The sequence below is a fragment of the Saccopteryx leptura genome, chromosome 1 (genome assembly GCF_036850995.1).
Source record: "Saccopteryx leptura isolate mSacLep1 chromosome 1, mSacLep1_pri_phased_curated, whole genome shotgun sequence".
NCBI lineage: Eukaryota > Metazoa > Chordata > Mammalia > Chiroptera > Emballonuridae > Saccopteryx > Saccopteryx leptura.
This window is the reverse complement of record NC_089503.1, coordinates 378,916,884-378,941,939: the sequence shown is the minus strand read 5'-3', so window position 1 is coordinate 378,941,939 and position 25,056 is coordinate 378,916,884. Positions and strand designations below refer to the sequence as shown.

The window sequence follows — 25,056 nt, the reverse complement described above, 5'->3', positions numbered from 1 at the left end:
ATGTTGCCTCAAGGAGCCATATTCTTGGCCCTGCCCCAGCTGGGAACCGTCCTGCTCGGGTTCCTCAGCCCTCAGAGGTTATCTGGTTGGTGTGGCAGCCCGAGGAAGCTGCCCTGGTGCCCGGGCCACAAAGCCTTGCTGCTTGTGTGGACAGTCATCTACTTTGTCGTGGGGTAAGCACCCATGTCCCATGCCATGACCTTGGGACCCCAGGGGTGGGAACAGTCCCCTATATCTGAACTTCTGGCGCCTACTCCAAAGGGATGGCACCCATTTGCCCGTCATCATTGGGTCCCTTCTACTCCTGCCTAGGAAGCCAGCCAGCTGGCCCCAAGCCCCCCGCCCTCCCCCACCTCACCTTGCCCAGCTGCCCCACCATCTCCTCCCAGCCCTCCAGTGATGCCTAGACACACTTGCCATCATTTCAGCCAGGAGGGTTCTCTCTTTGTAACCAGGAGTGCTCACGCCAAGGGGCTTCCTCCGTTTGCCATGGAGCGCCCTCCCTCTGAGCGTTTTCTGCCGCTTTCTCTCCACAGCTATGCCTCCTACCTGGTGTGGAAGGACCTGGGAGGGGGCTTCAGGAGGCCCCTGGCCCTGCCCTTCGGCCTCTACGCTGCGCAGCTCGCCACCAGCTGGGTCGTCCTGATTCTCTTTTTCGCAGCCCACGCTCCTGGTCTGGTAAGGCGCATGGAGAGTGAGGTAGTAGCCGGGGAGGCCGCCAGGCCCAGGGACAGAGAGCACAGCGGGTCAATCAAGGGCGGGCAGGTGTCAGGCGGGCTGACTTCTCTGAGCTCCCGTGGAGAGCCCAGACCCCAGGACCTTGACTCGTGGGGCCCAGGGTGCCGCAGAGAGGACGGTCGGGAGCCGGGTTCTCGGCCGGCCGCCCTGACCGCCCTGCGCCCTGCCCAGGCCCTGCTGCACCTGCTGCTGCTCTACGGGCTGGTGGTGAGCACGGCGCTGATCTGGCACCCCATCAACAAGCTGGCCGCCCTGCTCCTGCTGCCCTACCTGGCCTGGCTCACGGTCACCGCTTCCATCACCTACCGCCTGTGGAGGCACAGCCTCTGTCCACAGCACCAGCCCCCGCCCCCGCCCGCGGGGGAGGAGGGCGGCTGAGGCGCCAGGGAAAAGGAGGAAGGAAGGAAGGAAAGGAGGAGGAAGGCCAGCGGAGGTGGAAGAGCCTGCAGGCAGGCAGGCTGCGGGGCTCTGCGGGGGCGGGGCCGGGGGCGGGGCCGGGGGCGGGACTGGGGGCGGGGCCGGGACTGCTGAGGCCCTGCAGGAAGCTCACCCCAACGTGCTCACTGCTCTGAGTCCCCTGGTGCTCGTTTTCATCAGAATTCAGAGAAATGGGAACGAGGAAGGAAACCACTTTACACTTACTGTAAAGTCAATAAATCCTGTATTAGTAAATATTAACATAGTAATATCAATCAATAAACTCCTGAGGCTGACTCTGAGGAGGTGGTATGAGCGTATGTGTGAGCGTGGGATGTCTCGGGCCGCAGAGTGGGAATAGAAGTGTCTGTACGTGTGTAAGGGCGCACATGTGAACAAATGTGTGAACGCATGTATGAAGAGGGTGACACGCCATCTATCTCTATGCCACTCCCACACCCTCCCACGTGTGGCCCAAAAATACAGATTTAGGTTTTCAATTACCTGAAGAACAAAATCTTTTTGAAAAGTCACATAAAAGCAAAACAGTAAAATAGATAAAGTAAAAAAGAATAACTTTACACATCACATTTATATATTATATTAATTATATATTATATTACATATATTAATTTTATTTAATTAACTTATTTTAATTAGCATATTATATTATGTTAATGACCGTATTTACTACACAATGCCGTTATGAAATATATTATACATTATATATGCCATACTAAGGCCTTCTGTGATTAATATAAATAATATATAGATTATTTCTTGTTTCTATTTACTCATCCCATTAGTTTTTTACATCAGTAACTATTATATATAGTATATAGAGAACTATCAATAATGAATAACTATTGTAATATAATAGGGAAAATGCCGCAGAAGAGGGACATGTAAGGCTCGGTGAATCCAATAGGAGCGTCGTGGCCCGTCTGCTCTCCTGCTTCTCTTTCTAAACCTTCCCGTTGGCATTTTTATTTTTGTCTCCCCCACCTCCTGTTTTCATCTCCTCTTTTTTCAAAGCTCCCGTGGTATACAAGGGGTGACTGATCCTGTGGCTACGCCGGAATCCTGGCACGGCCAGCTGGATGGCCCTAGGAGCTTTTACACATATTGCCCGGGCTCTCTAGGGATGGGCCTGGGCACCGGGGTTTTCCACGCTTCCCCGGGGAGTGCAGGGGGTCTGAGAACCACTGCTGAGTGTGTGTCAGAGCCATCGGGAGCTTATTACAAATGCATATACCTCAGACCCTGCCCAAGACCTAGGAGTCAGAATGTTGTGGGTGGGCTTCAGACATCTTTAGATTTAACAAGCTCCTGCCACTCCGGTCAGCCGCTCGCTACGGGGAACTTTTCGCTTTGATAACCTGTGTTTCTGTGACCCAGGCTCTGGGGCTGGAAACAACTATGTCTTAGCGGGTGGAGGCCAACGACCTCACAGGGGGAGAAGCCAGTGGACACCATCGTCTGGAGAGTCTGTCTGTGTTTGAGCTCACCGAGGAAGAACAGGAGAGAAAGAAGCTGCACCCTCCCCCTGCACACTGGCACGCTCTGCCCAGCGGGCTGGTTGGTCACCTGTGCTCCCAGAGGGCACGCTCTGCCCAGTGGGCTGGTTGGTCACCTGTGCTCCCAGACACACTGGCACGCTCTGCCCAGCGGGCTGGTTGGTCACCTGTGCTCCCAGAGGGCACGCGCAGTGCCCCGCCCACCTTTGCAGCTTCAGCCCCAGTGCAGAACAGGGCAGAGAGCAGGAGGCAGTCATACATCTTTGTGATTGATTGATTGATTGATTGATTGATTAAGTGGAGACATTGTCCCATTAAAAGAAAATGCTGACCCGTACCTCACTCTGGACTAATTGAAAAAGCCTCTCTTAGAGGAAGGGAAGGGCATGAATAGTTTTTGAAACTTCTCAGGTGCTCCGAAAGTGCGGCCATATTGAGAACAGCTGCCACAGGGTGGTGCTTCTCCAAGCGTGGCCCAGTGACCTCCTGGGGCACTTGCTGAAGGCCAGGAGTCCAGACCCACAGAATCATCCGGGGTAACGAGCTACCTGCCGGGTGCCATGGTTCGCTGCGCCAGCTCCAGAGACAGACAAACCTGGCCTTGGATACTGACTCTGTCATTTACTGACTGGTAACCCAGTGCGACTTACTTCACTGTCTGTGTTTAGTCTCCTCCTCTGTGAAATAGGAACCTCATAGAAGAATTGTTGGAGAAAATAAATGAGATTATAGATAAAAACACGTCCAGCACAGAGGAAATGCTTAACTAATGTTAGCTGTTCTAGCAGGGGAACCCAGGGGGCCACCCATTTAAAAAGCACACGTGGTTCTGATTCATGTGACAAGCAGAGACCCACCCCAATCACGACCCAGTAGCACTTCCAAACTTCCTGAGAGCCAGGAGTGTGAGCGCCCTGTCCCTCAGCTCCGTGGACCGGCTGCTGAACCAGTGACAAACACGCAGTCTCTGACTCTTTCTCACACGTTCATATAGGCATCATCTTCACCTCAATTACATTTTCAAATGCTGTTTTAGTTGAGTTTATAACCTCACTTATACATATAACTTTTAAATGTATAAGTGTTTTATAATTGAATTATTGGGGTGCCATTGGTCAATATCACCCAGGTTTCAGGCCTACAATTCTGTAGCACATCACCTATATATTATATTGTATGGTGTCCACCCGCCCCCAGTGAAGTCTCCTTCCATCACCATTTATCCCCCCTTAACCCGCTCTACCTCACTTCACCCCCAGCAGCCACATTACATGGGTTCTTATCTGGGTCCACTATCGCTGTGTGACCTCAGGTAACTGAACACCCTAGAAATATTTGTCATTATTATCATCATCATCTTCTCATCTAAGCATTATAAATATGTGCTACCAATTTTATCCACGTTACCAACTAAGCCTAGGAGTTAAGCGGACCCTCCAAGACGATGCACCATGCCTGTCGCGTGACTTTGGCCTCTCCAGGGTGAGCTCATGCCACAAACCCAGGGGTCTGGAGGCCTCTCGTTTTGGAAACTTGGCTCTAGAAGGAAGCTTCATTTGGGCAGTGTCCTGAGCCCTGGAATAGCATGGCTACTACAGGGCTTCCTGGCTTAGTGCAGAAACAGATGGAAAGGGCAGGATCCCAACCCCAAACTCTCATCCCCTGTGACCCCAAAGCCGTCCTTAAAATCCTCCCCTGCACCAGTTCCTTGGTGCCGGGGTGGGAGCTTCTAATCCTGCAGCCTCCCAGCCCGCCTGGGCCTCTTCCCCTGTGCCCCACCACCACCTGCCCCAGTCCCAGACCTGGCCTGGAGCACATGTCGCCCGCGCCTCCTCCTCTCCTATTACTCAGAGTTGTGCCTAAATAGAGTCGGAGCTGCCTCCTATCATTGCCAGATGTGTCCCGGGACTCCACCATCCAAATCATGCGTGTGTGCTTCTCTGTCCTTGGGCAGTGTTTTCCATCTGCCGCTGAGCGGGCACATGGTGTCTGAAGAGGACAACTGCGTGGGCAGGAGAGACGGCTCTTCTGCCTGCAGCTGTCCCACCCCGGGTCTGGGGGGTAGGGGGGAGCAGCACCAGGTAAAATAGCAGCCCCAGGGGTGGTCTGTCTCCTCCTACTGTGTTCCAGTTCCTCCTTTCCTCCCCTTTGCCAATGTCTGCAGGACGGAGATGCCCAGAGGAGAGGTGAGGAGGGCGGGCCAGAAGGGGTATGTTCAGAGGGCAGAGTGCAGACTGGTTTTCTGCACCTTTCTGGCCCCGCCCACCTGCGGGCAGGTGGAGGTGATGCTATCGTGGATGGTAAAGCCCCCCATGTGTTCTCAGGCCCAGACCAGGGCTCCATAGTCTTCCTTCCTTTGTGGCAGCCGCCACCTCTTCTATCTCCGAGGGTTTCCCTGCACCCCAAGCCCACTCTCAGCCTCCCCAGAGTTCCCCTTTCTTGCGGTTCCAGAAAACAAACACAGGACTCTTTCGTTCTAAGGATTTGTTGCTGATCCTCAACAGTGGCTCCCACGTTACAGAGGCGCCTTCCCGCTTCCTGGCTTTCAGGGGCCCTTCACACACTCAGCGTGCAAGCCAGAGCCCCTCTGTCACACCAGGAGCTTCACTGGTGTCTGTTCGTCTCGTTTGTCCCCCTAGTGTCTATATCTTCGAGGTCCCCAGTACCGCCAGGAATGGTGAGCACCAGAAACACCCTCCCACTCCCCCCTGCACCTACTTCAACACATTTCTAAGGGTGAAAATCCTCCTCTCAAAAGTCAATTGTAAAGTCTCTCGCCTTCTCCCAGTATGTTCTTTGACCGTGCAAGCGCCCCTCAGAGAGGAACACTATTAGTCACCATACTGTGCAGGATTCTTATCAGATTACTTTCCTCAAAGGCACCGCGCAGGGAGCCGGGCAGTGCGGGGAGTGGTCACTGGAATGGAAGACCGAGGTGACCAGGACTAAAGTCCCGGGTGTCACCCTTTGGCTCAGAGCAATGTGTCTTGCATAAGAGGACAATGAGAATCCTGTCCTCCCCTGTGGTTCTAGTGCTCCCTCCAATCCCAACCTCAGACCGGGGGAGACCCTTGACGCCCTCCTCCTACCCAGCCAAAGCTCCGGACACCCCCTTGTTTATGTCAACAGAGCGGTTGCTGGAGGGGGCAGGCTCCTGTCCCTCAGGGGGTGTCCAGCCTGTTGTTTGTGTACCTCGTCTCAGTAGTGACCAAGGGGATGGCACTCGCGAGCTGGATCTCTGGGGCAACGCGCTGTTGGGGACCCACCTGTCCCTGCACATAAAGCACCCGCTCCACCACCGTGCTCCCGCGGTGTCTTGTTTCACAGGGTGAGAATTTAAACCTTCCCCTGGTGAGGCTACTATGATATTTTCCACCACCATCCCCACCCCCAACCCCGGCCTCTCTACGCCCTCCCCCATGAGGGCAGCGCGACGTCCAGCTGAGACCCAAGGGATAGCTGTCCCTGGCCCTCTTCCGGCCGCCGCCACTGCCAGCACCTCTGACTGTTTCCTGAAATGACCACGGGAAATGGGACAGGGAGAGACAGGCTGCGGCTTCTTCTGGGCCTAACCCAGCTCCTTCCAGCCGCTGCCACCTGGCGCTAATCTAAGCAGGTCACACAGATTAACTCACTTAGTCCTCACAAGGATGTCAGGGTTGGGAGCAGCATCGTCTGGACAGAGGGGCTGGGGCCCACAGGGACAGACTAGGAGGATTCCCTCACTGGTCTCCTTCCACCAGCTGGCCGGTGCCTCCATGCCTATGCCCCCCACACGCCCCAGTTTCTTCTGGAGCAGAGCCGGTCTCCCTGCACGGACCCGCAGCAAGAGCTGAATGAATGGTGAAGGAGGAGCGCACGGCTGTGGGAGCACAGAGCTCTCTAGCTCCCACAGCCACATGACTTTGACAAGTCGCTCAACCTCTCTGGCCTCGATTCCCTCACCCCAAAAATGAAGATACTACTACGACCTGCCCCGACATCCTTGGGAGGACTAAATGAGTTCATTTACGTGACCTGCTTAGACCATGTCAGGCCCCCTGTCAGGGCTGTGCCCTAGAACTGAACTCCAGGCAGGATAACACAGTGGGGAAAGCATGGAACTTGGAGGCTGGCAAACCCGGGTTCAAACCCCAGCAATCCACTGACTCCTTCTATAATTTTAAACTAGATACCGCCCTCGTTTCCCAGTTTCCGCCTTTGCAGGAGGGCCATATTGATAGAAACTTACTCAACAGCGCTAACATGGGGAGGGGGGGGGTCCTGCCCTAAAAAGAGTCGAGCGGCAGGTGCAGGAAGAGGAGCTGGGCTCCCGGCATCTGATCCCCCAGATTAGCTGCTGCATTCCGGGGCCTGCAGGGGAAACTGGTCTGACTCGGAAAGAAGAGCCAAGGACCAGCCTGGAATCCAGGCCCCCAGGAGGCGCCATAAATAGCCGGCGCTGTCAGAGGGCCTCCAGAGGCGGGGGCGGGGGGCTGGAACCGAGCAGTGGAAAAAGGAAGCTGTCAGTCATCAGACCAGGGGAAGGTCTAGGGCAGTCTCTCAAGTGTCAAAGGAAACAGGGCCTATGGGTGTGGTGGGGTGAGGGGTCACCTCAGAGAGGACCAGCCCGGGCCCACCTCTGCACTGCCTCCCGACACCCTTCAGCCGGAACATCTTCCCCACGCTGTTCCTCTCCACCCTGCAGGTGCTCGGAAGGAGCAGCCCCGCGTCCTCACTCCCAGCCCTCTGGCCACCCCGCAATAGAGAGCAGTAGCTCGGACTGCATCCCCGGTGTGAACGCTGAGGCCCAGAGATGCTAAGTGATGTGGCCAAAATCACACAGTGAATCAAGGCCTGAGATGGGGATAGAAACACGGCAGTTTTTTTTTTTTTCTTTCTTCCCCATCCAGGGCTATTATATTATACATGACAGCCAAAATATAAGAAGCTGTCCTCAGGGACGACGTTTTTCTCGCAGGGGAACAGTGAGTGGAAAGGACCCCTCCGCCCACTGTCCTCCCCCCGACATTTTACTCTTCCTCCCTCGATCCAGGCACATCACTGTAGCTGCGATACCGATAATGGTATAGAGATATATTCATCCGCGCTGGCCGGGTGTAGCCCTGAAAATAAGAATTTAGGCTCAGACCTGGACCTAACTGCTCCCGTAGTCTTGCACAAATCCCTACGCCTATGTGAGCCGCTGGTCGCTAACAAGGCCCATAATACACGCTCATGGGAGACAAGTGTGAGGACTGCGTGAGCTAATGCACGTAGAGTGCCTGGTGGCGGCCCAAACGCTGTAAGGACTGGGAGCTCCTGGTGAGGCAGTGCCTTCTTCTTCTCTGTGTCCTTGGTATTCGCTACCGTGCCTGGCACACAGGAGTCCTCCATAAACGTGGGAAAAATAAGAGAAGTCAACTCTCTGCACTTAAAGCTATGTGTTTGGGCCCTGGCTGGTGGCTCAGTGGATAGAGCATTGGCCTCGCATATGAATGTCCCAGGTTCAATTCCTGGTCAGGGCACACAGAAAAAGAGACCATCTGCTTCTCTCCCCATCCTCTCTGTCTTCCACTCCCGCAGCCAGTGACTCAATTTGCTAGAGTGTTGGTGCCAGGCACTGAGGATAGCTCTGTTGGTTCAAGTGTGTCAGCCTCAGGTGCCAAAAATAGCTTGGTACTGGAGCATCAGCCCCAGACAGCATTGCCAGGTGGATCCTGGTTGGGGCACTTGCAGGAATCTGTCTCACTATCTCCCCTCTTCTCACTTTATATAAATAAATAAATAAATAAATAAATAAGCTATGTGTTTGTGTAATAACAAAAATGTGTGCTTGTTGTTTAGCAACTATTACTACCTTTTCTTTGTGAACACAGACACTCCTACCACCATCTTGTGCTTTATGCCCCTGGAAAAATGCCTGAGAAAAATAATCTCTGGATAAGAATGCTTTTGGTAATAAGCCCAATAGGTAAGGTGACCGTATAGTTTTTGTCCACATTGGGCCAATCTGGAAGTGAATGGGGCACAAGTAGTAATTATGCCTGGATGACAGGTATCAGTATGACCATCCCAGGCAAACAAAAATGATTGGGCATCTTTGGGCACCATGCTTCTCAGGACTCTTTGGAGAAGAGAGCCCCAAACCCTCCAAGCCATCCTGACTCCTCTTCTCTAGTCAGACCATGAAAAGGTTCCTCTACCTTCTTATCCCCACCAGCCAAATCCACTGGGAGCTATGTTCAGCCCAGTTCCTCAGTGTTCTAACGACCCTTATTTTAAACCTCTAGGTGATGTTGACCCCATCCTTCTGTTGCCCCGAGAGTGTTCTAGAGTGTTTGCAGTGCCCCAAACATCTAAACCTGTGGGCCTGCTAAGCACCTGTCATGTTAGCTACAAGAGCATCTTCCAACACTGTGCCAGCTCAAGGGCTTCTCTAGGGTTCATCTCTCATTGGTTTCAAGGCTTAGCGCTGCTGCTTCTGCTTCTGCTCTTTCCCACCTTTGGTCTATTCTCAACCAAGCAGCGTGAGCGATTATGTAAAAACATAAGTCAGATTAGGTGTCTCATCTGTTCAAAGACAGTGGCTTCCCATCTCATGCAGAGAGAAACAGCCTATAAGGCCTCAGCCTATTTAGCCCTTATTTATCTCTCTGGCCTCATCTCCTAGGACTATCCAGACACATAGGTATGCTTGCTTGTTCCCACCTCAGGGCCTTTGCTCTTCCCTTCCTTCAAACACTTTCCCTTTAGATATTCATATCATTATTTTCCTCACCTCCTTCGGATCTTTTCTCAATTGCTTCTTTTCAAAGTCCTTCCCTGGCCATCCCGTAAAAATGTGACACCCTTCCCTCATCACTGTTCCCCCTACCTTTTTCCTTAACACTCAGCTCCACCAAGTAGATCGTATGTATTATTTATCCTACTTATTGTCCAACCCCCCAATCTTTGTAAGAGCATGAATTTTCGTTTGTTTTGTTCTTTGCAATATCCCTGATATCTAAAACAGTACCTGGCACATAGTCAATGCTCAATAAATATTTGTTAAATGAATAAAGGACCGACTGAGAGGAAACATAGCATTGTGCTTGAATGTTTGGCCTCTGGAGTTAGAAAACCTGAATTTTAATAAAATACATAGGAGAAAACATAGGTACTAAACTTATGGGCCTTGGTCCCAGAGAGGGTTTTATGAATTTGATCCCAAAATCAAGGGAAGTAAAGGCATAAATAAATGAATGGCACTGTATCAAACTAAAAATCTTCTGCACAACAAAAGAAACCATCAACAAACAAAAGGGCAATCAACTGAATGGGAAAAAATATTTGCAAACAACACCTCTAAAAACTCACTAATATCCAAATTATAGAAGAGCTCATACAACTCAAAAACAAACAAACAAAACCCTCAACCAATCCAATTAAAAAATGGGCCGAGGACCTGATCAAACACCTTTCCCAGAATACCTACAAATGGCCAACAGGTATATGAAAAGATGCTCAACTCCACTAGCTATAAGGGAAGTACAAATCAAAACCACAATGAAATACCACCTCACACCTTTCAGAATAGCTGCCATCAATAAGACAAGAGAAAGTTAGTGTTGGAGAGGATGTGGAGAGAAGATGCTGATTCACTGCTGGTGGGGATGTTAGTTGACACAGCACTATTGAAAACAGAATGGAGCATCCACAAAAAAATAAGAATAGAGCTACCATATGACTAGCAATCGCTTTTCTGGGTATCACCTAGAAAAACAAATTGAAAACATTTCTTTGTAAAGATATATTGTACTCCTCCCCTATGTTCATTGCAGCATTATTCATGGTGGCCAAGACATGGAAACAAGCTAAGTGTCCTCCAATGGATGACTGTATGAAGAAGATGTGGTACACATGTACAATGAAACACTACACAGCTGTCAGAAAATGATGGAATAATGTTGTCTGTAATCACATGGATAGATCTTGAGAGTATCATGCTAAGTGAAGTCAGTCAGATGGAGAAAGGCAAGAACCATAGGATCTCTATCATATTTTGTGGGATATAAAACAGAAAGCAACAAAAGAAACAAACAAACAAACAAACAAAAACCTTACAAACACAGGCAACAGTATGGTATTAGTATTACCAGAGGAGAAGCAGGGGAGGTTGAAGAGCGTAAAGGGGGTCAATCAAACACACAGTGACAGGACACTAGACTGTGGGCGGTGAGCACACAACGCAGTATGCAGGGTGGGGCAACAGTAGGTTTCCAGTTGTGAATACACAAAACAGAGATTATTTTATTTTTTTTACAAACAACCGTAAACCTTTTTTGCCCCACTCTGTACAGATGATATACTATAGAATTATACACTTGAGACTGATACAATCATATTAACCAATGTCACCTCAATAGATTTAATAATAATGTTTCAGAAGCTGTGTTTTAATCCTGGCCCTGCACTTCCGGGCCGAGGACTCTGAGGAAGGCCCTCGTGTGCGGGTTTCCTCCTGGGTAACACGGGGTCATACACAGTGCCTCCCAGGGCTGTTGGGAGCATTACGCCCGCCCGATTCCACATGCACACTGCTCAACTCACCGCCTGGCCTATTTCAAAAATCCCAGGCTTCGTAAATGGCGGGCAGCATTGTTACTGCTGGAGGTTCCCAAATTTAACGATGCATTTTGTGTCCATAACAGGCAAGTCAGCATCTGTTCCCCTTGGGTAACAATTCAAAGTTTCTTTCCAACTTGGCAGTTCTTGTCCCAACCTCAACCCAACTTTCCCCAACCAATCTGGCCTGGGTCTCCGTGCCACTACCCCAACACAGGCCCCACCCTCCTCAGACCGCTGAGTGCCTCCTTCTCAAATCTCCCCCGCCTGCCCGCCCTGGGGCCCTTGCCACCATCCCCACCCCCCAGGAGCTGGGAAAGCGGGTGAGAAACAAAGGGGAGAGTCTCAGGTGAGGGAAGTGGGAGGAAATATGAATAGAAATGAGGCCAGGCAGGGGAGGGAGAGCGGGTCAAGCTGTCCCCACCTGCCAGCTTCCTGTCTTTGCCTACTGATAAATAGGGGATGCTCATGGCCAGATTTTCCATTCCCCCCATCCTGGCACTGCTGTCACTCAATTAAAAAAAGATAGAGAGAGCAAGCCTGGGGGAGGGGCAGGCCTCTGCTTATAAAGCCTGTGGCGAGAGGCGAGCGCACTCAGTCTGGCCTGCCTGGGCCTCTGCCTGTCATCCCCCAGCAGATTTAGCTGCTGACAGCTGCTGGGGACTTGGCCGCCAGGCCCTGGCCCGGACTGCCACCGCCTCTCTCGTCTGCCTCGGTGACTCCCGGCCGGCCGCAGCCCCTCCATGGCCCAGAAGGAAGAGGCCGCGGAGGCCTCTGCGCCTGCCGCCTCCCAGAATGGCGAGGAGCTGGAGAACCTGGATGACCCCGAGAAGCTGAAGGAGCTGATTGAGCTGCCGCCCTTTGAGATCGTCACAGGGTGAGAGCTGGCGGGGGTCGGGGTCGGGGTCAGGGTCGGGGTCGTCCTCCCTAGAAGAAGAGCACACACAGCTGGGGACAGGCTGGGGGAGTTCAGGACAGTAATAGTGGGAGTCAACCTGAGGGAGCACACATGTGTGCACTGTTGCAGCTGCCGAGGTCACAGCAGCAAATCCCACTTGGCTTTGCGGGGTCAGGCATGTAGGAAGGGCTCCTTGGAGGCAATGAAGCCACCCCTGAGGCTTCCTGGTCTTGGGACACCACCACCTCTCTGGGTAGAGGCTGTGTAGTCCCAGGGAATCTGGTAAGGACACTGGCACATTGAAATGTGGCCCCAGCCAAAAGACCTCCCTACTCTGCTTCTGAGCGGGGCCCCTTCTCCAGCTGCGTGTCTCTTGTTCTTTCTTTTAGAGCTTCTCTCTGGAGGAGAAGACCCTAAAACAGGGGAGACGGGCCCATCCTGTCCCAAGCCTGAGTGAGAAGCAGTTCTGTTCCCGTTTAGTCTTTTCTGAGTTTTCCCAGGGGTGTCGACATCCACCCCCAGGGAAACAGAGAGGTCACAGCACAAGTAACACAGGCCAGGGCCAAGAGCTTCCGGCCAGAGGAGGTATTCCAACCCCTGCAGCCACAGCCTGCAGGGACCAGGACCCAGAGCAAAGGGTCTCCAGGCCCCAGAGAGGGGCTGCATGCAGGGTCCCTCTGTTGTGTCCACATTGTGCCATCTCCAGGAATAACATCAGGTGGTCTTCTGCCCCTTCCCTCTGTGTCCCTCTAATAGAAGACCCTGCTAGGTTCCTAAGCCAAGAATAAGAAGGGGGTGGGTGGGGCCACATTTCCTCCTGAGCCCCAGGGTTTCCTTCCTGGAGTCCATCAATGCCCACAGGCACAGTAGGGGCCGCACTAAGAAATTTCAGGAAGAATCGAGGAGTGATGCCCTCAAGGGGCAGAAGGAGTGGGTGGCAATTTGGGCTTGCTGTTCTTAGCTTAGCAAGTAACTTTTCAGTCCTGGCCTCGGTTCTTTTCATTTTTAACATGAGCAAATCACGGCTAGCTCACTCCTAAGATCCCTCCCAGCTCAGGTATTTTCCAATTTCTAAGAGAACCTGAGGGAAAATGTACCCGAATTCCGGAGGCTAGAGCAGGTTAGAGCCCCTGAACTTGTGCTCGCTGTGCCCAACCGACTAATATCGTCCTCCAACTGGGATGAAAAAGGCAACAGGCACAGAATGATGGAGGCATAGGAAGAGCCTAGAGCCACCAGGCCAGGAGAGTCCTCGGTTCCAGGAGCTGCCTATGGAAGGTCTTTCCCCAACACCAAAGCACACTGGTCCCTGCTGTCCTGGTCACACAGATGTGCTCACGCCCGCCCGCTCTGGGCGGAGCTGTGCTCTCCCCAGCACAGGGACAGGGGCGGTTCCGAACAGAACTAGACTACGTCTGTTCAGTGGAATAGGCTTTGGAGTGCCAGGGTGGAGGGTCCCAAAGGATTAAATCCTCTGGTGTAACTTGTGTCTGTCCAGGGCTTTATAATCAGGGCATATTTCCCCAAGCATGGGCTCCTTCCACCCTCGGCGCTAGGAGAGGGAGCTATATTATTGCCACTCTCAGATGGGAAAACGGAGAGTCGGGGAGATGGAAGGACTGGTCGGTCCAAGGCCTCAGAACCAGAGAGTGGCAGGCACTCTGACTCCAGCCAAGTGTCCTTTCCACTGTTCTCTTACGATGGTTCTGGATTTACCCAACAGACCTCCCTCCCGCACCTCCATCTGCAGGGCGCTGTGGTTCCGAGGCTTTCCCTGGCCCAAGGCTCAGAAAAAGAGGCACAGGGGGCAGCCCATGGGTGCTCTGGAGCAGCTCAGGAGCGAGGCGAAGCCCTGGGTGTTTCCTGGCTACAAGTAACAGCTGTGGAGATCTGTCTCCTGGGCCTCTCGGGGTAAACAGACAGCTTAAAATAGCGCAGAGGTGTGGCTGTGTCTGCGCAGGGACAGGGTGAGGGGATGGTGTCCTCCTGCCGCTCCTGCTCGGTGCGCTGGAGTGTCAGGGGTCCCAAGCAGATCCCCTCCCAGCCTGGACCACCCAGGGGCAGAGTCTGTCCACACTGCTCCTTAGACGGGGCCACAAGCTAGCGGAAGAGCGGGTGGCTTTTCAGCAGACAGCCTAGGTGAGGAGGGAGGACAGGGTAGGAATAGAGAGAGAGATTACCTGCTCGGGGTTTGAATAGGGCACTGGGGATAGAAGGCAGACCTGAGGACAGTAACAAAGTCACGCGCAGGGAAGTGTTAGGAAAGGGTGTGACACTGCAGTGGTGTGCCCAGGCTGGCCCACATTGGCTGAGTCGATTGATTGATTGCGTGTCTCTCTTCCCAACTCCGCATCCTTGACATCTCCATAATGAGAGTGTTTACAGAAGTTGGCAAAGTTAGAAATCAGCGGTTTTTTTCTCTTTCCTCCCGTTTGCTGGGTGCTGAACTAGCACACCGCTGAAAGAGAGGACCCTCTGAAAATGGAGGAAGGGGAGAGAGGGATGAGGTTTGGTAGCGCTTAGGAAAGTGCACTGAGGAATGAGATTTGAGGCCCCAACAGGGCACCATCCATCAATACTAGGTTTAATTTCTTGAGTGTCGACAATTGTTCAACATCTGAGGAGCTGGATTACTCAACCTATCCTTCCAATGAGGAAACCAAGCCTTGGAGGGATGAGTAATTCGCCCAACACTAAAGGATGGAGCAGGGTGTGGACCAGGACTGACTCCAAATCATCACACTGTGTCTAAAAGAAGCCAGAAAGAGGAGTCTTTTATAGTCAACAAGTACTTACTGACCAGGAATCCTCTCTTTACTGCCCATTTCCTCCACTGGCATTTAAATCCCATGAGGACGGGGGCTTTGCTTTTTAACTGCTTTATCCCCACCAAGAGTGGTACCCAGCTCCTACTAGATATACATATGTGCTTTTGAATAAAGGCATGAGCTGATGAGGAGCACCCACTGTGTGCTGGGCTCTCTGCCAGGGGTGGGGATTGGGAATTAACTGCGGGGAGAACTCGCGGAGAGGATCTCAGGCTATATGGAGAGCCAGCAGCGCTAGGCTCAGAAGAGAAGTTCACTGGTCCGCGGCTGCCCCTGGACTGAGCGAGCGTTAGGGAAGCTCTGGGGGACCAGAACTGGGTGTCTCCCCATCTGTCCGTCCCAGTAATGAGTGCAGCTCTGCCTGGCAGCTCCTGCGTTTGTCTTTGTCTCTCCTTCCCTTGTGTATGGTTTTGCACGAAGCTGAGCCTGCTATCAAAGGGGTTATCGTGGAACAGAGAGAGATGGCATGGACAGTGATTCCCCTTCCAACCGCTTCTGTAGCTTCCATTAGTTTACTCTGGCCATGGGAGGAACACAGACGGACAAGGCAGGGTTCAGAGGAAAAGGGACAGGCAAGGAGTGACGGGCCTTCGACACCATTGTCAGTGCCACAAGCCCCTCACACCCCTTGCCTTAAACTCCAGAGCATGCTGGAAAGGTTTGTTCCATAAAGAGAAGTCAGCTGCTGACTCTGACCACCCCAGTCTCCACTGGGGGCCAGGGAAGGTCATAGCTCAGTGTACAGATGGTGCTGCCCAGGGAAAAGGGGCGGGCTCAGGGGCCCAGGGCTGCCAATCAAGAGCAAGCAGCCCATCAAACCCCTTGGTGGCTCTAGGAAGTCAGTCTGTTAGAACTCGCTGCTTCTCTGCACTCACCCCACCGACTGACTAGGCCCACTCCTTGCACCCACTCTGAGAGTGGTCTGAAAAGGGAAAGGAACCGGAAACAGGCAATTCCGCCTCTTTCAAGCAGGTCATAAAAGGTCTAGCGAAAAAAAGCTGAAATGAACCAGCACGCAGTGACCTGTGAATGGATTTTCCACTCCATGGATTATCTTGGAGCAAATGTTTAAACTCAGACCAGCATCTCCTGTGCTCCAGGTTGCTTCTCTTACTGTATAGATGTAAGCAGAGGCGGCTCTAACGGCGGGCGCACCGGGCACGCGCCCTGGCCCCGACTTCTGAAGGGCCCCGCAAAAACCCCAACTTGACACTTTCTTCTAATGACACAGTACATAATATTTTTTACTTATTTAAAAATATGGTTAACATGTATTTTTATTTTCCCTGTCTCTCTCTTTTTTTTAAGGGGCCCAATATTTTCTTCTGTGCCCGGGGCCTCAACCAACCTTAATCTGCCTATGGATGGATGCTTAGGAAATGCAAATGTTTTAAAATGCAAACACAAAGAAAATAATATATATATACATATGCACACACACACACACACACACATGCACACATTTACTCACATCTCTTCCCCCTTCAGCAAGCAGACTATTGTCCCATTTTTTTTCTAAATTTTTCTGTTTCCTCCCTAGGGAATTGCAATGCTCAGTAGCCTGGGTCTAAGAAGTGTGAGGTGTGAATGGCTTTATTTGCAGAAAGTATGAGGAAGTGGTACTTAAAGAGGGACCATTTGAGGCTGGGGGTAGGAATAATGCTGTTGGTTCCTTTGCCTGACGAAGTGACTGAGCCCCCCCACAAAAAATCTACTTTAGCAGTAAGATATCTGTAGGGGTTGAGAGGCTAAGTAAAAATGGTCCTCAAGCATAACATGCTACTAGAAAATAAATGTTTGGGATCATTTAAGAAGTGTCACAATTTCCTTCCTTCTACTAGTGGGCATAAAACTGTTGACTTACTCTGTGACTCTACAATATCACCCAAGATAACCCTGTTGTCTCAGCTCCCTGGGGAAGTTTCAGACCTCTACCGACTCTGGTCCCTGGTTTCCCTCAAGGGCCTAGCTGTTCCAGTCTGTGGGAATTCCCAAAGAACCTCATTCGATCCTTGGGCTCCTTCCAGAAGATTGAAAAGGAGAAGCCAAGCAAACACAGTCTCTGAGGAAGCCCAAAGGGAAGAGCAGGAGCCAAACCTTCCCTGACTTGCCTTTGCCCCTTGAAAGCACCTCCCTTCCCGAGGCATCCCTGTGGCCTTACACTATTGTCTCTGCTGAAGGGCAGGGTAGACCATGAGGCTGTTGCCAGCGGCATTGGAAAATGATATTTATAGAGGTGAACGTTCTTCCTCTCCCTTGGGTTTCACATTTCTACGTTTCTCTGGGTCCTCTCCCCTTGCCGCGGAGAGAGGAGGAAAAACATTAGCACTTAAGAGGGGCAGAGGACAGCAGGGGTCTCAGACCACTCAGCCAACCTGCGGTTGCACCCTGGGCCAAATTCATCCTCTCGGCTGGGCTGTACATGGCCAAGTTGAGCTATACTTGTGGGAGTTCCAGAAAGAAACCTGAGGGACCACGGACAGCCATTGCTGAAGCCCCCAAACTATCATGCAGTCATGAATACAACAGATTCTTCCAATAACCCCATTTCTTTCAATGACATTTCATTCATTATAACGTTGAATGAGATGCCATAGGAACTTAAGTCTGGTTGATTATCGACTAGCCTACGGTAAAATTGGTTTCCTTATATGTTATTTCACTTAAGAGAACTTACTGACAGTGTTAAGTGAGGACTTCTGAGAACCCATCATACAGGTGGCTCTGGATCAGACACGGGGTCGGGTGGGGTGGTCTGGCGAAAGGTCCTGAAGAGTGAAAAAAAGATGTGCGCAGGAAAGGTGAGCTCTGCGCCTCCAAGGAGGAAAAAGCCACTCCCGGAAGAGAAGGGATCGTTTCACAGCGGCAAAGTTCAGGAGTGCTCTGGTGGGGTGAGCTTAATTAGGGAGAGCTAATCCCAGCGGGGAATGAAAGAGGAGAGGGGAACCATCGGGCCATCCATGCTCCCAAAATGTTAAGTAAATAATAAGCACATCTAAGCAGGGACAGAGGGGGCTTAGGGAGCTAAGTATAGCACCCAGAGGAATCCCTGGGGCTGGGTCCTCAAACACATCCGTCTCTACAGTGGAAACTTAACTTGCCAGCAAGGGACATGGAAACTTGGGTAGAGAAAACTGGTGCTGGGGGCAGGGAGCACTGCAAGGAGATAGCTGGAGTTTACTCAGCTCCTTGGCACCTACTTACCCTGAAGAAGCCAAGGCCGAGATACCAGGGATTCCCCAGCAGCCCAGGGAGTTAGTTAGGTGACCGCTTCGGGGGAAACAGAAGGCAGGGAGAGAGAGAAGCAACAGCGAAGTCAATGGTTGCACAAGATATCTTCTGTGGGGCCACAGAGATTACATTTTTATTTTGACTTTTTATGAGTTTGTTTGAGCCAAACTGACGACATATGCTAGAGAGCAAGATCTCAAACACTCCCCAGAGAATACTTTTTCCTTTTTTTCCTTTATTAATATTTTAGAGAGGGAGCAAGAGGGAGAGAGACAGACGGACAGGAACATCAATTTGTTCCTGTATGTGCCTTGACCGGGGAGCAAACCTGCATCCGTTGTGAATCAGGACGATGCTCTAACCAACCAACCAGGGCCCCAGAGATTGCATTTTTTAAAAAGAAAACATCCCACGTGGCCAGCTGGTACTCATCCCCTGCTCTCCGTCTGGCATGTTCAGTCTCTCCTGTTCAAGCCTCCTCCTTCTCCTTGGCCTTCAAACCTGCGCCAACCGCCCTACTTCAGAAAAACACACGCATACACGTAAAGATAAAAACAGTCTTCAGCTCTGATGTCCGCTCTGGTCCCTCCGCCTTTTCTCCCCTTCCTCCTACTACCATTTCAGAACACCTGGCCTTTGCCTGCTGCTTCCATTTCCGCATCATCCGTCCCCTCCTTGCAGCCACTGGAGGTGTTCATCCGGGTCTGGTTTCCTCAGACACCGGGCGGCTGCCTTCATTGCAAGTGTCCTCTGCTTCACTCCGTTCGCCTACAGCCGCCGCCGTCCTCTCCCGCGGACGTGACTTTTGTTATGTCTCTCTTTACTCCAGAACCTGTAATGATTCTCAGTTGCCTCCTGAGTCAAGGCTAACCTGTCAAGAGGCTTTGTGTGTCCTTCACTCTATCTACTCATTGTTAGCTGTTTTCTATGGTTCTCAGCTCTCTTATTTACATCTTCCCTGTCCAGCTGGAAGGCAGCTGCTACATGATAAACATCTGGAGGGCAGAGGCCGCATCTTCCATGATTTTGAAATGATTCAATACTATCGACAAGTTAAATCAGATCAAGATACCCTTCGGTAGTGTGGCCCCAACGGTAAAAGTTCTCGGGACACGTACGTTTCAATCTTTTCACCCGAGGGAAAAGATAGGCTTGAGAAAGTCACTAGGAGAGGATGGCACTGTGAATTGTAGGCCATTCCATCGAAGACGCGACATAGCGACAAGGAAGAAGGACGAAGGCATAAAATGTTCTGCGAAAACTCTCGTTCTGAGAAATTTTGCATGCTTGCTACTTTGTAAAATTAGTGTCTGAACACTGCTTTCCAAGCCTGACCTCGTTAGAATCATGCAGCGAGCTCCTTAAAATGCTGATGCCTGGGATCCCCACCAGATGTTGATTTAATTGGTTTTGTGTGGGGCCCAGGCATTGTTTGTAGAGTCTTCTAGGCAATTCTAGCGTGGAGCCCGGTTAAAGAATCATTGATTTGGAAATGTAGGCATGTGCCGTGTATCGGGAGCGCTGGTGCAGTGTTTGGGGACCCCTCCTAGGGGGGTGATCAGATGATGCCTCACTCCAAATTCTCTTCCCTCCAAATGAACCCTTGGGGATTCTTTCATGCCTTTTTGTCACTAATGTTGAGGCTGTGCTGGCTGCCCACTCCAGGCTGGCCCTAGAAACAAGAGCTCACCATTCTCTCCTTCCTTGTCCCTTTGTCTCCTTGACCCACAGGGAGAGACTGCCTGTCAACTTCTTCAAGTTCCAGTTCCGGAATGTGGAGTACAGTTCCGGGCGGAACAAGACCTTCATCTGCTATGTGATTGAAGTGCAGGATAAGGGAGGCCAGGTGCAGGCAACCAGGGGATACCTGGAGGACGAGCACGCGGCTGCCCACGCAGAGGAAGCCTTCTTCAACACCATCGTCCCCACCTTCGATCCGGCTCTGCGGTACAATGTCACCTGGTACGTGTCCTCCAGCCCCTGCGCAGCCTGCGCCGACCGCATCATCAAAACCCTCAGCAAGACCAAGAACCTGCGCCTGCTCATTCTGGTGGGGCGGCTCTTCATGTGGGAGGAGCCCGAGATCCAGGCCGCGCTGAGGAAGCTCAAGGAGGCTGGCTGCAGACTGCGCATCATGAAGCCCCAGGACTTCGAGTACCTCTGGCAGAATTTTGTGGAGCAGGAAGAGGGCGAATCCAAGGCCTTTGAGCCCTGGGAGGATATTCAGGAGAACTTCCTGTACTACGAGGAAAAGTTGGCTGACATCCTGAAGTAGCCTCAGGTAAGCCCGGGCACCGTGACTCCATTCACTGGGTTAGAATAGAAGGCTTGAGGTCGAGTGGATCCAGTCATGCTTTGGGAAGGGCTTCATTTTTCTTCTGTGTTGATTGTAAAAACATCTTAGAAGATCCCGTTTCCTTTTGTCCTCTCCTTAAATCCTTTTCCCTCCTACCCTTTTACATCAAACTAACTTTCCCCATAACATGGAATCCTTTAAGGTCAACAGGAATCCGAAAGCTTTGATGAGACAGGACCTTCTCTAGTAAGATTTTGATGGTGCAACTGCCCGCTACTGCACAGCGGGCCTAGAATATTTGTCCCCTGGGCACGCCCGAGTGCATGTGTCCAGAATTAGATGTCTTGCTCGCAGTCCATTTGCAATTCTACCGGTTCCTTTTTTCCCCCTCTAGAGCAGGTTTCATTCCATTGGGGGCAATTCCTTTTTTTTTTTTTTTTTTTCCATTTTTGATCATTTTGAAATTCCCCTTTTTTGGTCAGAAAAGCTTTCAGGATTTCAAAAAAATAATAAATCGGCTTTGAGGGAGGCCAGTAATTGCCGTGTGAATGTATAATGCAAGAATATTTTTTCTTATGTTCAGAAGACCTCAGCAGAACTCACAGAAAAATGAGAATGCCGGAATGGGGATGAGACAGCAACAAAATCTTCCAGGCAGGGATGTTCAAAGGGTTAAAAAGATGTTTGTCAGTTAGGCAGTCTCTCAGAAGTAGCCTCCTACAGATACCAAGATGTGATGGAACTGGAGGTAAAAATTAGCTATTTAGCAAATAATTAGGACACAATTAAGGCCAATCTGGCCTCTTGCTGAGGGTAAATTAGACTCTTAACAGAAACAGGCTGATCACCCTCAGGAAAGAGGGTAAAGAATTCTATAGTATCTTTTTTTTTTTTTTTTTTAATTTGGTCTACTTTGCTCCCGCAGCAATGCTATGACTAAGTCCCTTTACAAGGCCTGAGTGACTGGGCAAAGTTCTCCAGTAGCTCAAACTGAGTCTTCACCACCCTCTTCAACAACCTCAATTCTGGAATAACTCACTCTTACTACAGTGCAAAAGCAGCGTGCTCCAAGAAGAGGCTCAGCTTATTTCGGGTGTCTCTCACTCTTAATATTCCTAAGAGAAGATGCCGCTTCCTAAACACGTTTTGAAAATATCAGTGTTCTGAAGCTGATGGTGGCAGGTGTTTGCTATTAGATGTGCACTGAGGGTTGGTAACTCTCCAGCTGAGCATTCACCAGTCCACATGGACACGACTTGCAGCCCTTCAGTAAATTCAGTGAGACTAGGGTCAGGTAATGTCACCTGGCACTTGATGGTGAGTGGTAATAACAAACAGATCCCTCAGGGTGACCTCTGAAGATACAAAATCACCTTTTAAATGTGAAGGTTTTATTAGTATAGGTACTATCACTCACTGCAATTACAAACCCTACATGGATTTCTACAGAATGATGACTGGTAGTCATAATTGAAACCGTAGCATACTTTCTTCTTAAACACCTTTCAGACTCACGGGCCCCTCTTCCAGCTGCCTAACAGGCAAGTCCTCAGGGTGTGTGTGTGTGTGTGTGTGTGTGTGTGGTTGTTGTTGTTTTCCCATTAAATCAAATTAGACAGTAAATCTGCTCTAAAGATTAAGCCATTCAAGGAAGATTTTAAAAGCTTTTAATTTTGGATAATTGAGGGTTGTACCTTATGCTAATCTAAACAGAAGTAAAATAGATAAATCGGTTTGATAGAAAAGTCCACTTTTGAGTCAAATTATCATTAATAAAATATACTGGCCATGTTCTTCATTAGACACCCTTTCCATTCGTGTACCTGACTGGATCATTGGGACCCATTGTTCGCATGCTTCCCTGAGCTCTATTTGTCTTGCTCATGTTGCTAAAGGAAAAAGTTAAAATGTACCAAGTTAAAAAAAAAAAAGTTGGCATGAAACAGTGCTGTTCTCTAAAAGCCCAAAAGAACAACTCTGCTTAATTAAAATATGCCCAAGAAATGGGCATGATGAGAAAATTTCCCCCATATTTCCTATTCCATCTTTTTAAAAAATGACAGAATAAAATTCAACCATGTATTCAACACAAAAGAACAGAGTTAAAGCAGATCTCTTCTGGGGCTCTCTCTGTGTGAACCAAAACACGAATGGAGCCAGTCCAACTCTGGGTAAATGAGTAATCGCAGGCAACTATGGAGAGAGTCAGGGGCTTGGGGAAGGCACACAGAAACCCGAACTCAAAACGAAGACGCTTCATTACTGAGGGCAACAGGGCTCATTCATATTTTGTCTTCTCATCAAGGTCTTTCTGCTGCCAGGAGACAGCGGTGACACTTATGGCCATTTGAAACATACTAATACCACTTGGAGCTGGACAACATTCGACACCAACCAATCCCACTGCACAAGGCCCTCCGAGGACTGAAACTACACTGCTCATGCTGAAATCATGTTAGCTGTCTCTCTCTCTAAGGCTGCTCTTGGGAAAGAAGAAAGTGAGTTGTAAGGAATAATACCAACCAAGTATGGGCACCTGGCATCATGGGGCCAAAGGTCTTAATTTGTCCCCAAAATGGGCTGCTAAGGCAAAGAGCCACAGACCCACAATCTGTGCCAATCTTTGAAATACGGCCAGAAATGCATTTACTGTATGTTAAGGTGGGTTTTGGTGTGTGTGTTTTTTTTTAAGAAAAATAATCAGCAACAATAAAAGAAGTGGTGTGGTTTTTCTGTGACCAGGTTTTTTAAGGAACTTGAATATTTATAGGTTAACTACACAGTGATCAAATCCCAGGAACAGGGATTTCCCAGGCTATGAACCAAGCCACATTATAAAGTGGGAGAGAGGCCTGGAACAGGACTTGTCTAGGCAGCACAGGATACGAGCTCTCCCAGAAGGCTTTGCATCCTGGTCTTGACCTTCCTAAAACACTTCCTTCCGAGGTTCCTTGAGGGCCGTTTGACCTCTCTGCAAAAGGCATGGGAAATGTTTATAAAATATCCACATCCCAACAGCCAGTTAATAAGCGAGGAGCCTCTTGATTAATCAGAGGTGGTGAGGAGGCTTTCAATGTTCAGATACACGATATAAGAGCAGTCAACATGTAATACTTGACCATGATAGCAGGACAATGTTAGTCTCATTTCTTAAAAGGTTTGAGTTCTACGTAGAAGTATAATTTCACATGTGAATTTCTGGGTGTTTGCCAACCTCCACCTATGTTCCAGGAATAATGTGTTCATTCTGATTATCGGGCAATGCCGTTCCCCATGCTTTCAGTGTGGTAAGTCATTGGAATTTGACCCCAAGACTATCTGCAAATGACAAAGCACTTTATCACATCCTTACTGAGTCCCAGAATTCCACTTACAGCTGGTCCTCCACAAGATGAAGCTTTGTTATAAGCATCATCAAGGTTCAACCTCCATGAAAAACATTTGCCCTAATCCCCTTCAATGTAGAAACCTTCAAAACCAATGTTCTGACTCAAGTCAAAATATTTACATTAGTAAAACACTTTAAGTCTTCTCTTATCACCCACTCTCATTTTCAGTTTGTTAGATATTCTTTCCCTTCTTTTTTCCTCCCTTAATTGTACTACTAATGAACAGAAGCAAAGCATCAAGAGAAGCCTTAGCGCGGAGGGTTGATCGTGAACTTGATCCCAACAACACGGAGACCCTGTGTTCCATGCACAGGCACACAAGACCCGAAACACCTTTTGAAACTGCTGCTTCATATCAGGCTGCGATGTGATAAGAACATGAGTCCAAAGTCCAAAGATTCCATTTAGTGCTCTCCTGCTGCTTCAAAAAGCCCATCCTAAAATCCAGTTCTGTCCCACTTGGGAAAGCAGGTCCTATGAAGGACCAGAATTCACTAAAGGGAGAAAAATCAGTGGCAGGTCTGGCGGCTTTAACTCGTAACACCGCAGAGAGGGGGAAGCAAGGAGACCACACTGGTTTTCCCAATACCACTGATAACGAACCGCTGGCTAAATCCACGAACCTTCTCCCGCCACGAAAACGAGAGCCAAGTGCTGCTCTCTTAGGTTAAGAAGGGGACTAATAATGACCGTTCTCCATCCCAGCTGGTGCCACTTGAGCAGCCTCCAGAGCTTAAAAACACAAAACAAGCTGGCCATCTTCCCCCACCCCCCACTCCCCGGCAACCCAAACGGAATTTTTCTGGAAGTGAGTCTTTTTTTTGTTTTTTTAAGAAGATTCATATGGATTTTGTTGGGAACTGAGTCATTATTCTGCACTAAGCACTTGGCCAGGCATTTAATATGTCTAGTTTTGTAACTGAACGCACACTGGTTCAGCCACAGACACCATGCAGTGGCGAGTTCCCGGAGGGATTCTAAGCCTGCCTCTCCAGCAGTGGGTCGTGTGCTGTCCCTTCTTCCTCCCTGCCACTCTCCTCACGGGACACCCTCTAAGTGTGCTGTCCATTCTTCCTCCCTGCCACTCTCCTCACGGGACACCCTCTAACTTCCCAAATGAAGTTAGAGGCAACTCCTCCATTCTGTAAGTCCAGAA

At 50.2% G+C, this 25,056-nt stretch overlaps 2 protein-coding genes and 1 non-coding gene across 4 annotated transcripts; all 3 read left to right on the top strand.

Moving 5' to 3' along the window:
• On the top strand, positions 1-1,133 carry TSPO2 (translocator protein 2). Its single transcript, XM_066359469.1, has 3 exons — positions 1-173; positions 537-678; positions 910-1,133. Exons 1-3 carry the CDS (start codon positions 1-3, stop codon positions 1,114-1,116), a joined length of 522 nt encoding a protein of 173 aa, XP_066215566.1. The 3' UTR covers positions 1,117-1,133.
• Positions 1,134-8,103: 6,970 nt separating this feature from the next.
• On the top strand, positions 8,104-8,179 carry TRNAA-CGC (transfer RNA alanine (anticodon CGC)). The gene has a single exon. It is a non-coding gene; the product is annotated as a tRNA-Ala (tRNA).
• Positions 8,180-11,841: 3,662 nt separating this feature from the next.
• APOBEC2 (apolipoprotein B mRNA editing enzyme catalytic subunit 2) lies at positions 11,842-23,249 on the top strand. 2 transcript variants are annotated; one of them, XM_066359479.1, is made up of 3 exons: positions 11,842-12,135; positions 19,947-20,496; positions 22,833-23,249. In XM_066359479.1, the coding sequence occupies exons 1-2, from the start codon at positions 12,002-12,004 to the stop codon at positions 20,488-20,490; spliced, it is 678 nt and encodes a 225-aa protein (XP_066215576.1). In that variant the 5' UTR covers positions 11,842-12,001; the 3' UTR covers positions 20,491-20,496; positions 22,833-23,249. The 2 variants fall into 2 exon arrangements, with proteins under 2 accessions (XP_066215576.1, XP_066215575.1); XM_066359478.1 differs by having other exon boundaries at positions 22,817-23,198.
• The last annotated feature ends 1,807 nt before the right edge of the window (positions 23,250-25,056 follow it).